At 41.1% G+C, this 13,064-nt stretch overlaps 1 protein-coding gene across 2 annotated transcripts in view; it reads right to left on the bottom strand.

The window, feature by feature from the left end:
• jarid2a (jumonji, AT rich interactive domain 2a) overlaps positions 1–13,064 on the bottom strand; it is a 108,022-nt gene that overhangs the window by 7,836 nt on the left and 87,122 nt on the right. The window contains exons 9-17 of one of the 2 annotated variants that reach the window (XM_036592462.1): positions 11,480–11,958; positions 10,909–11,001; positions 8,882–9,000; positions 8,067–8,137; positions 7,692–7,806; positions 6,753–6,858; positions 3,582–3,764; positions 2,290–2,420; positions 1,222–1,405 (exon numbers count right to left, since the gene is read on the bottom strand). In XM_036592462.1, coding sequence (XP_036448355.1) covers positions 1,222–1,405; positions 2,290–2,420; positions 3,582–3,764; positions 6,753–6,858; positions 7,692–7,806; positions 8,067–8,137; positions 8,882–9,000; positions 10,909–11,001; positions 11,480–11,958 — 1,481 coding nt within the window. The remainder of the gene's footprint in view (positions 1–1,221; positions 1,406–2,289; positions 2,421–3,581; positions 3,765–6,752; positions 6,859–7,691; positions 7,807–8,066; positions 8,138–8,881; positions 9,001–10,908; positions 11,002–11,479; positions 11,959–13,064) is intronic. The other variant, XM_036592471.1, reaches the window with a different exon arrangement.

Here is a 13,064-nt window from a genome sequence, read left to right as displayed (position 1 = left end):
TAAGATGTCAAACACAGTCACAAAATGAAACAAAACTGAAAACAGAAGCCGCTGCACATCAAAAGGTTTCTCTGTAAACTCATTTCATACAGTGCCCTCTACAAATACTGGCAGCCCTAATAAACATGAGCAAAGCAGATTGTAAAAAACATCATGAAATATTTTTCTCAAATCTATATGTGTCACCCCTAGAAATGCTTATGAGTTAAATGCGACTGAAATATATTCACATTCATATTTAATGTTGCTAAATTTCACCTGAGCGGCAAAGAACACTTAAATGGTCTGCCATGACTTCCTTTTTCACTGGGGTATAAATATGAGGTGACACACAGGCAAATTCCCTCAGTCATCCATCATTATGAGAAAGAGGTTGTTGAGAAGCATAAATCAGTTCTGGGGTCAGTACGTCTCCCAAACTACAATAAGCCGCCACCTACAGCCACAAGTTGTTTGGGAGGGTTGCCAGAAGAAAGCCTCTGTTGTCAAGCACCAACAAATTCAATTGCCTACAGTTTGCCAAATGTTACTGGAACTTCAAGTGGGACCGTGTACTCTGGTCAGATGAGACCAAAATATTTTTGGCAACGAAGACAAAGTAAGTTTGGCGTGTAAACAAAGACAGCCATGCAGAAAAGTACCTCCCCCAACTGTGAAGTATGGTGGTGTGGTGGTAGAGCTGTGATGTCATGGGGCTGTGGTTGGATCTGACTGACCACAGAATCAAGGTTTTGCCATGGCCATCCCAGTCGCCTCACCTAAACTCCTTAGAAAACCTCTGGGATGAGCTGAACAATATTTGTGGAGGGCGACATATTTTTCAGAAGTGTTTTTAAGTTTTCAACGTCAAGAGTTTTATTCTCTTGTGAGCTGATGGAAATACAGCCTAGTAATACAGCCAAGTAACTTGCGAGATTTCAGATATTTGCTTACATGTAATTCAACAGCTGGACGGAAACCTGGCTATTGTCTATATTAAGAATAGGCTGGAAGGCCAAAGCACTGCACATTTCGCTGTTTTCCCTGCTTTAACACACCTGAGCTGAACAGCTTATTATTATGCACTTCACAAGTTCAGTCAGGTGTGTTAGAGCAAAGAAAACACTCACGTGCGCAGTGCTGCGGTCCTCCAGGAGTGTCGTCTGACCTCTCCCTGCACTACCATTAGACAGGAACTCCCCGCAGAGAGCCAGCAGAATCTGTATGTAAACGCTCACTCACCATGGAGAGGTAACACAGATGCTGGCACACCTGGCACCGTCGGTCAGCCGTGTCCTCGGTCAGCCGCGTGCGCTGCGGTTTCTTCCTCTCCGTGGGGGACTGGTTATCCGGCTGGATGCCATAACGGGCAGACAGCCGGAGCCCAGCCTTAAAAAGCTGCCGCCGCTGGCTCATCTCTGTGTCCCTGTATGTGAAAGAGATAACTGTCTGAAAACTGCACCAATGAGGCAAAACATTATGCCTAATATGTGCCATCTTCTCTGTGGCCTCAAAACAGCTCCCACCCGTTGAGGAATGGACTCTGCAAGGTCTCTGAAGGTGCCCTGTGGTATATAGCACCAAGACGTAAGCAGCAGAACCTTAAAGTCCTGTGAGTTGTGAGGTGGAGCCGCTACAGACTGGACTTCTTTCAGCACATCCCACAGATGTTCGATATGATTAAGACCCGGGGAATTCAGAACCCAGGGCAACACCTTGAACTCTTCAGCATGTTCTTCAAACCATTCCTGAACAATGTCTGCAGTGTGGTAAGGCACATTTTCCTGCTAAAAAAGGTCACTGCCATAGGGTAATACCATTGCTGTGGGGTGTACCTGGTCCACAACAATGCTTAGGTAGGTGGCACGTGTCAAACTGATGTTCACATGAATATCTGGGCCCAGAGTTTCCCGGCAGAACGTTGCCCTATGTGTCACACTCCCTCCGTCAGCTTGTCTTCTTCCCAAAGTGCATCCTGTTGCCATCACTTCCCAACTGCTCGCTTACTGTCTAATATATCCCAGACCTTGACATGTGCAGTTACAAGATTATAAACATATTTTTTTTTTATCTGTGAGTGGTCATAATGTTTCGGCCCTTCAGTGAACATGCTGACCAAGTGAAATCAAAAAGGCAGCTTTACTTCACACTAATGATTGTCACGCTGGATTCCGACATTCAACTAAATGCTACAGAAAACATGAAGTCATGCTTGGTATATTACCTTAGTAATGTCCTCAGCTTACCAGACTGTCTACTTTTAAATAAAAAATGTCAGGCTAGTAAATTAAATGAAGCGCTCTAACCCACCTGAGATCTACAATGAGAGAGGAAGCTGCACTCAGAAGATTTCTGTTCTCTGATTTGGATTCTGATGTGACAATTTGGCAGAGCAGTTTCTCTGTGGAGAACGGCTCCTCTATGCGCCTCTTCTTCAGGTCCTGCACAGCAAACATGAGCAAAAAGTCAGAAAAGAACAGGTTGCGCACAAGAAAAAAACTAAAACTACTCGCCGTTTCAATACTGTTTTTAACATGGCATTGCCAACTTCTCGCCACAGTTTCTTGTGAAAAAATCGAGATTATATCGGATCTGCTGCAGCTTTGACTTACTTTCTAAGCTATATTTAGCTTACATGCTTTTTTTATTATTACCAGATTTAATGAAAATATGAAATGAAAATCACACATTTAATATTATAATATTGAGTAACTCTGCACCTTTGGTGATAAACTATTTCACCTCTCGCTTTGTGTTGTAAATGGTTCTATATAGTACCAAAAAGAGTTTATCTATTGTTACAATCTTAACAATAGCAGAACACTGGTGCTATATAGAACCATTTTCATGTGCATAGCTCACAGCTGCGTGCTACTGGTGAGAAGGCTAGTATTTGGCACTTGGTATTTTCCACTTTTGTTTCCGCACAGAAGTGTCTAGGTTCATAAAAGTTTTGACATATTGGTTATATAAATGGCTTTTATATTTTCAAAATATTTTTAAATTTATTAAATATTTGAGGGATTTCGTTCCAAAACACATTACAGACCATGTAAAAAACATATATACACTGCTGGTGGTAGGCTTTACATATACAAAAATATAAATGATATGATTAATAGTACTTTTATAACAGAAATTAAAAAAGGCAGCGTTATACCCAAAATCGTTACAAATGGACATACAGCGTCTCTGAATGAAAACCTTCATTTGTTTCAGCCCTAGAATACACATCTAGTAGCAACAAAACAGAAGAGCACCACAATTCTCATTCTTAACCTGAAGCTTGAGCCCGACAAAACAGTTATTTACCAAGTTCACGCATATTACGTTTGGACTGCTCAAAATACGGACTGCATTGCTAGCTGAGGGCATGTGCACTCCTAGCGAAAAATCCATTGTTCGTTGTCCCCTCCGCCGTGTCCTGCTAGAGGCCACATTTCTGTGTCGTCGTTGAGGGCAAGTTAAAAACTGTATTGAAACACAGAGCTAAAATGGCAATCCCACCAAACAAAAGGAACAGGAGGTAGAATGGTCTTGGATCTGTCCTTTTAGCTTTCTTGCTAAAAGCTGTTCTCTTTCCTTCTCTGAGAGACACTCACCTTCGCTGCCTCATAGCCCAGCTTCATCCACTCAGGTGTGGCAAAATGCACTGTCTCAGACACACTATAGCCACAACACACCTTGGACACGAAGGCTCCGGGGAAACACACCATGAACTGGCCACACCGCTGCACCGTCCGGTACACCTTCACCCCTTCTCGACGGAGCACCTCTGGAGAGATCTATGTTTGAGGAGCACCAGAAAGATCACTGTTACATCACTGTAGGAGATGGCCAAAACACAAACATGTAAATATGTTTTCTTTTTTAAGGATGTTCGTCAGTATTTCGCCCCAAGAAGCCACAAGTGGCACTCTTTTAGGAAATATACTGATTCTCTTTGACGTCGTCAAAAAGGTGCTGGGGATTGACAAAATACTTGAGGAACTGAAGTAGTTCTTTAATGGCCCGTGAGTCTTTGTTTTGATTAGCTTGAACTGCTTTATGAGAAAGTATGCTGAAATTGCACTGGTGTTAGTAGATGCAGTTAGATTTTGTTTACATCTCTGTGCACAGCTTTAACCCATCATAAAACAAAATAGCTGGGGCGGCCCAAATAGCATTGAACAGGCTTTGAACCTTCGTTATTTCCAAACAAGCACCTATATACTCATTTTCAAAACCACCCTTAAAAACAAAAGAATATTTCATGTTTTATAATTAACTATGATTTTAAAGTTTCTAAATATATTCAATTGGCGGAAACAATACATATAATAATAAAAGTTTATTCTAATGAAGGCGTAAATGAACTGAAATGAGGTATGTAGCCTACCAAACGGTACTCAGATAAGTATCACTATACTTACATACTTGAGATGACTCATCAAACGTGTCGTGACTCCATGGTAAACCAACGTCTTACCAAAAATTTTTCATTGTGCAGAGTAGTCTGAACATGCTGTTTATTCAGCGCTTGTTTAAAAGCAGAGTCGCCGAGGCCGGTAAAGCATTTTCATTTTCAACTAGGCATGATTCGCGAGTGAAAAATGCTGTGGGAACGTTTTCAGCGGTAAAGAGAAAAACTCAAAGCGAAACAGCCACGTGCTCATGTTTTACGTTCCTATGTTTTACTGAATGCCGCTACCAGTGCAGATATAACACAGTTTTATTTTTCCCCTTAAAAAAGTTTCTGTTGTCATGTAGATCTCTTTGTTAATGTAGAAAAATGCCTCACTGCTGTGGATAATGTCCGTTTATGGCATCTCTACAACAGGGGAGTACAGTGGCATCTCTAGGCCAGTTTTAGTGGAGCTTTACCCCCCTAAATGTTATTCAGCTCCCCCAAATAAATGTACATTATGAGTTCAAATCATTTTAAGTTTTTCTTACTCATTCTTCATTATTTATTATTCAAAATACACTATATGGCCAAAAGTATGTGGATATCATCATAATGGATTTGATACATGTAGTTGCTATATTTTAATCATGTTCACAAAAGGATTGTGTGGCAGTAGTACAAATCATAATATTTATGTACTGTATCAAATAAAATGTGTGTACAGAGGTTTTGTGCACTGGATTTTTAGAAATTTTAATCTTTTTACTTTTATGTGTTCATAAAACATATTGGCGTGACAGTAACATGTCAAGTGATCCCTCAAGACCTAAAAACTCTGACTGACTGCTGTTCAGCCAAGAGTCATTTAAATAAGTTAATATGAACCTAAATAATGACAACTGATTTGAGATCAGTAGGTGACCAACCCACTTTTGACACGGGTTCACTTTGGGGGTCACCCCACTAGCATCAAACTTAAAAAATTTCAAAACAGTGATGACGTAATGAAGATTCACTTGCTGAAATCATGTGACGTGGTCATTTCGATACACGCCTTAAAGCACTGTTTTCAAAAAAAACTCATCAGTACCTAAAATGTGGATTTGTGACAAATTATGGTCAATATAACTGCCTACTGATCCGGTTGTTTGTTAGCTAGCTAACTTTAGATTAATGTGAGTAAAGAAAAGACGACCAGCTATGTAACACTAACGTTAGCTAGCTGACAAACCAACTATTGTTAGAAATGTAAGAAAATTAACAGATAGTAAGAGGATGAATAAGTGAAAGAGATATATAATTAACAGCTCTTTATATTGCTGGTTTTCATTTACCACTTCAGTATTTCATAACACCAATATTAGTCATATATTGCTATTTATAATAAGATAATATCAGTGAGTAGAGTGAACATAACGCAATTTTATATCCCTCAATTCCTAAAACTGTAGATGAAAGCTCAGAGGTCCATCGAAGGGAAGACAGGTGAGATTTTTACCAGTTCCAAAAAAAAATTGAACTGATTGGTCTCTCATTATTCCTGTAGTTCTTGTAAACCTGAGATTAATACAAATAACATGTTACTAAACACAGGTAAGGAGAGGGAGAAGCAGGTCTGATAGAGGTTAGTTCCCAAGAAGAAAGTGAGTTGTTCAAGCTTTCAGGTAAAAATAATACTGAATTTGCAGAAATGTTATTCTCTTAATATGTCCTCATTTGTGAGACTAAATTTTAACTGAGAAAAGTTCATATTTGTGTTGTTAAATGTCACTATGACCAAGCAATTCTGTCACCTAGGTTATTAAACATGTAAGCGCAACTTCAGATTTCATCAACTGAGATTGTATTAGTCTATAATCTGAGTATTTGAATACCACAGTGACCATCATCTTATCTATGAGAAAGGAAACAGCATTGCTTGCTTGATCTGTGCCTGATGTAAGTGGATGGATGTAGTATTTAAGTCTCTTAGGTCTCTGCTTAATATAAACTGCAGATAGATCAAGATCATTGGTGTAACAAGGTTGCTGTAGCTGATATTTGGTCCATCAAAATATGCAAACTGGTACCTCTAATACTAAAAAGTGTTTTCAAAATCTTTTAAGACTTTATAAGATTTCTCAAGGATCTGTGGTAACCCAGTATAATTCATTAGGAAAAAGGACATGCCACTACATTCATAGTTGCCTACAGTTGCATTTCTCCAAAAGCACTCCTATATTCACTGGCCAGACTCTTGCCTGAGCTTCTTCTAAACGCAAAGTAATCCTTCAAAAGCGCGTAGGCTGGGAACAGTTGTGGGCTATGAACTTTTTTTCACAATTTTCTATTTGTGGGTGCGTGGAGGAGTCGGTACAGTGTGTGGGAAACATAACTACCGACTTACCATAATGTTCTTCTCCAGCATCTCGAGCCCTGGGGTTCCGTTGGCCTGCAGCAGTGTGTGTACTACTTTGTCAAGTTTTGACTTCTCCTCGGCAGGAATACAGTACCTACGAAGAGGCATGACACAGGTATACATTTACTGGCCGTTGCCACTTTAACAGAAACCCCTAACCTGCTGGATATTGTAGCTCATCTGTTGAAGCACAGTCTATGTTAGACATCCTCTAGTCCAGTTGTCACCAAATCTGGATCTACAAGATCTACCTTCCTGCAGTGTCTAGTTCAAACCACAATCGGCTACACCTGCTCCAGATAATTAACTTCTTCAGAAGTTCTTGATTGGTTGGGTTAGATACATTACTGCAGGTACGAGGAGAGGGCAGCTTAGCCCTCTCCTCGTACCTGCAGAGGGTAGATGCAGGTTGGAAATAAGCTCTGCCGGAAAGAAGATCTCCAGGCGGAGGGTTGATGACCACTGCTCTAGAGGTTCATCAGTGGTTGGGTTCTCACCACAGAAGTTTTGGATAGATCATTTAGGTGGTTGACCACTCTGAACCTAATAATGGTACTGTATCTAAAAACTCCAGCAAGACCACTGTGCCTGATACACTCTGCCACATACACTACAATGATAAGGTGTCACTGTGATGAGACAAATTCACCATCCAATTAATACAGTGTTTCTGTGGTCAGAAAGTGACCAGTGAAGAATAAGATTGAGGGTGCATAGGCAAATGCATGACACCAGAAGGGCTCATAAAGTGGCAAGTGACTGGAACTACAGGGTAGGCATTTTGAATATTTATTTTCCCCTAATATTGTTTCAAACTTTACTAAATGGTATTATCATTGATTAGAAATGATTTTAACAGTACAAAATCAATGCAGCTGATAAGATACACACATTCTAGACTTTTAGAGAAAATCATTAAACCCTTACCAAATGCAATCAGCACCAGTGTGTAGGTAATCTATGTATGGAAGGCTATTCTGGTCCCTGGACCAACATGAGGTAGAAAAGACCATGCCTATATTCAGCCAGGGGATGGTCACTCCTGTTCACAACCACAAACAAGGATGAAGACAGGACATTTTAGCCATTCACTGTAACTGAACACGTTTAATTAATCAAAAGGTATTACCCAAGGAAAAGAATGAAGAGACTGCATATCTTTAAAAGCTAAAATGTTAAAATGAAACATTATTGTAGTCTTTGCCTTGATTCCTTTTAACAACGTAAAACCCTATAAACAATAAATTGAGCTAAACTGAAGGGAAATGAATTGTATTCAGAGGTCAGGAAGTGTGGTCTAACCTGGCACAGCACCAAGATGACGCAGGATGGATCCTGAGTTCTTGGAAAGGACAGTAAGATTCCATCCATGCCTGAAATTAATGAGAAGTCAAAGCATGAAATCCAGTAACCCCAGCTGCAATGAACTGCAGAACCCAAAAAAATTGATTTACTTCCCGAACACTACATTTAACATATGTAAAATCCATGCAAGTGAATCATATGGAGTCATTTACGTATATAGTATGAAGGCTACAGTATGTGCCATGAAATTCAACGTCCTCAACCCCAGATAACACCAGTTTGGTCATAAACCAAGGCAATAAACTCCATTATTTTTATGTATATTTTAAACTTTTGCACTATTGTTAGAGATTAACACGGCTCCTCTGATACATATGTCTCAAATGTGATTCCTGGGGTCATTGTACTACAGGGACTGTTGATGAAAGAGACAGATGAGGAGCGGGATCAAAACTATTAAAGATACTTTAGTTACAGATGTACAGAAGTGCTCTTCTGACATGAAACAAAACCTGCTCTTCTCCATTACAACACTACTTGATTCTAACATATCGTAGCTAGCTAAAGCACTTCATTTAAAATCAGCAACATCTGAAGTATTTAACTGTTACGGTACACCATGCTAATCTACATTAACAACTACTTGCAAAGTAGTTTGTAATATTTAAATCCACACTGTATCATTATTACTGAAAGAATAAGAAACATTCCAAAATAATATAACTGGATCCAAACTTCTGTGCAGCAGTGTATGCTTAAAATGTCCCAAACAAACTGGCAGTGAGCTTTTTTTTGCAATTGTGGGTTCTTACTTTGAAAATGGCTCAGACTTGCCCACAGGAAATCCACTCCCGTGAGTCTTTGTGTCCACTCGCCCACTATGCACTGCGACATGGCATTCTTTTTCCTCTACCAGTCTCCAGTACTCTTGCTGTGGAAGGACAGCAGCACAAGAAAGCATATTTTAAAAAACTGCCTGTACTTTTCTCCATTTTTATGGATACATACATTATGTCCTACAGCGGCAGAAACCATGTAAGCAAGACTATTTGAGAAACTGAGAAACCAATGCTAATTGGTGGAGTATAAGATTCCATTATTTGTTAAATTCCTATGGAGAAGAAACTGTACCCAACTGAAATGCAATTACTACAGTGGAAAAACGTGAAATACTGATCACACGTAACATTACTTTTCCATAGTGACATGCAGAATGTTTGCCAAAATGAAAAGCAATGTTTTCAAGTCACTTAACTGAAAACATGTACATGTAGATTTACATGTAGTTAACTTTATGCTGCTCACTCTACCGCTGTCTCATTCACTCTCTCACTCTCCTGCTCTCATTCACTTTCTCTCACTCTCCCGCTGTCTCATTCACTCTCTCTCGTTCTCCTGCTGTCTCCTTCACTCTCTCTCTCTGTCCCGCTCTCATTCACTCTCTCTCACTCTCCTGCTGTCTCATTCACTCTTACTCACTTTCCCGCTGTCTTCTTCACTTTCTCTCACTCTCCTGCTGTCTCCCTCACTCTCTCGCACTCTCCTGCTGTCTCCTTCACACTCTCCCACCCTCTTTGTCTCCTTCACTCTCCCTCGCTCTGCCCATCTCCTTTTATCTCTTACACTCCCTCTGTCTTCCTCACTCTCACTCTGCCTGCCTCCTTCACTCTCTCACTCTACCGCTGTCTCCTTTACTCTCACTCTCTTTGCCACCGTCTCCTTCACAGACTCCCACTCTCTTGCTGTCCCCTTCAGTCTCTTTCACTCTCACGCTGCCTCCTTCATTTTCTTATTCTCCCGTTGTCTCCTTTACTATCCCTCACTCTCTCACTGTCTCTTCCACACTCTCTCACACTCCTGCTGTCTCCTTTACTATCCCTTACTCTTCCGCTTTCTTTTTCACTCTCTCACTCCTCCGCTGGCTCCTTCACTTACTATCATTCTGCCACTGTCTCTTTCACTCTCTCTCTCTCTCTCTCTCTCTCTCTCCCCTGCTGTCTCCTTTACTATCCCTCACTCCCCATGCTGTCTCTTTCACTCTCTCTCACTTTCTTGTTGTCTACCTCACTCTCTTTCACTCTCCCGCTGTCACCTTCACTTTCTCACACTGCCACTCTCGCCTTCACTACCCCTCACTCTCCCACTGGCTCCTCCAGTCTCTCTCAGTGTGCTGCTGTCTCCTTCTCTCTTCCTGTCTCTCTCTCTCTCTCTCTCTCTCTCGCTGTCTCCTTCAGTCTCTCGCACTCGCCCCCCCTGACACGAGCTCCGTTCATGTAGAGGTCAAATTAAGAGCACATTGTTTTTTTTAAAAGGATTAATAAAACTGCTCAAAATATTTTTCAAATGGTTGAAATGTACTTTGGCAGGTGTCCATGTTCCTTGGCTCACTGCCAAGGTATAACCTATGTGTGGGAAACTATGTGTGTGCATTGCATTTCATGTTTTTCCACTGTCAATCTGACACAAATTCTTCTCCATGCACATTAGTCTTGTAGCTCCAGTGCAAAACTAAAGAAGCAAACTTTGGACACCTACCACGTCTTGACTGATCAACTCTATTTGGAGTCACAGAAATAATTCTCTTTAAGTCTACAAACAGATTTCTTGGCCATGATGGAGAAAAGAATGGTTCTATAGTTTACTTCTTTGTAAAATGTTTTGATACTTAAAACTTCATACTTTCTTTGGCTAAAAACTGAGGGCTTTTTGAAAACATCCTTAGATTAAATAGCTTACAACGAGTGTATTATCAGCAGCTTTACTTGAGCATTTGAATGGTTCCCTTCATCTGAAACAGCCCAGCTTTCTATTGTTCTGTAGTTGAAAAGAGCAGCTGTACCTCAACTTCAGCTGTATTTGGCTCTCTGCTGAAGCACATATTCATGGTGTTCCTGGCTGCCCGGTAGAATGTCATTAGGGAGAACGATTTTCCCTGCAAAGAGGAACAGAAAATGCAAATGGCAGTTTTGTTAAAGCTGTGTGGGCAGGACAACTCAAATCAGCCTAATTACTGATGAACTACTAATTAGGGATGTAAATTTCTGCTTGCGTATGCATTACCCAAAATTAGGGCTGACCAGTGTACATCTACAGAGGAGAGTTCTGGAAAAATACACTCATCCTTTATTGGGCATTGGACATTTATTAACAGGACGTACTTTGTACATGTATATTGTGTGCCCAAAAGAGCAGAACCAATGTACTTAGAAAGAAAACACCTGGGGCTTTAAATAAAGTTTGATTAGTCAGGTAAAACTACACTAGCTCCCTAAGTGTTCCGCTAACACAAAGCATCAGCAGGCACAGACCTAAGGTCACATCATCCCCTAAAACTAGAGGTCTAGAATTGCTGATTCCTCTCCGGATCTCCACACACTGTGACACAGGTGAGTTGGGTCCAGAGGCTGTACCTTGTAGAAGCATTTGTGCAGCTCGCTCAGCACACAGTCCTCCTCTTCTTTCTTGTCCTGTCGTCTTGGGCGGCTGCTCCTGGCCATGGGGTCCAGCTCACGGAGACGCTCACGGACTCCGCTCCGGTGCAGTGCTCCATTCACCAGGCCGTTCTTGGGCTCACAGCGTGGCAGAACCAGAGCAGCATGCTGGGAGATGTCCGCTTGGCCCTCCAGTGGCCCGTTCTTCCTCTCCATGCTGTCCTTTTCAGCCAGCACATCCTTCTCCAGCTGCGCCTGCAGGCTAGGCGACAGCGAGTCATAGGACAGCAGATACTGGCAGTAGGCCTCTTGGAGCTTGGCCAGCCGATCCTGGGCCGAGCGTGGGATGCCCAAAAGATCAGCTAGTCGCCCCCACGTCTTCAGGTCCGTCACCTGCTGCATGCCCCCCATGTCGTTCAGGAGCTGGGAGAACCGGGCCAGGTCCAACTCGCAGCCCCCTACAAGAGACAACATGGTAAGAAGGTATGTGCAGGATTGATCCTGGTATGAAATGTGAATAACCACCAATTAAGGGTATACATTTCTGACCTCCCAACAACTCAATTTGATTACAATTCTCGTAGGATTCAGTTCAATATTCAATCTCAAATTTCACCATGATTCAATTCGATTTAATTTCTTCAGTAAAATTAAGAATCATTTTGAAGTATACAATAAATACACAAACATGACTGGAGGAACACAGATATCGGGCCTTATTTGAATTTTATTTTCTATTTTATTGTACCTGTGTGTGAAGCATAAACACCACTGAGAATCAGGCAAATTACACACATACTTTCTACAGTATTTTTGAACTATATTTGGAACAATAATTTGCAACTGTGATTTTGTTGCAAAAAAGCAGATCTGCTGTTTATGCTGTCAAGTCAGAGTTGTACTTCACTTACACCACGCTTACATGATTTTGAAATGTCATGTGCATACACAGTTCGTTCTCCAAACCCTGGGTGTGCTTTGGAGTCCTGTGACTTTGTTATGCTGGGGAAAGGTGATAATAGACTATGAAGAAGAACAAAATGTCTGGCATGAATACATACTTATTTGAGATGATCAGACGTGTCTTGTCTTTACCAACCTCTTATCAAAAATTTTGCACTTAACATTTTTCACCTATTTAAAGCACTCACATGCATAATTTCTGGCTTATGATAGACTGGCTTTAATGCAACTTTAGTAGCTTGAAGCCTACATGAAGCTAAACTGCATTTGAACTGCATAATGTAAAGCATCCCGCAACTCATTTGAAACTCAGCTGCAACAGTTGCAGGTGGCTCCACTTCATGACACAGTTTCATGAAATGCACAAGACACATCACGTGATCACGTCAAACCATTTGACCAGATCAGAGGACATAAAAATAAAAAGATGATTTATTGGGTGGCTGAAATGGAGACAGACATGTTGAAGTTTGTTGCGCTCTGATGCAACGTGACTTGGATGCTAGTGATACGCACGGGCACTCGAGTACTCAATGAATCGTTTGAAATGCCAATTATATAGACTAATGATTCAATGAAACACCACTTATAGTAGCTGATG

The sequence above is a fragment of the Colossoma macropomum genome, unplaced genomic scaffold, assembly GCF_904425465.1.
Source record: "Colossoma macropomum unplaced genomic scaffold, Colossoma_macropomum, whole genome shotgun sequence".
NCBI classification, from domain to species: domain Eukaryota; kingdom Metazoa; phylum Chordata; class Actinopteri; order Characiformes; family Serrasalmidae; genus Colossoma; species Colossoma macropomum.
Note: the sequence above shows the minus strand (reverse complement) of the source record. Positions and strands in the feature narration are given on the sequence as shown.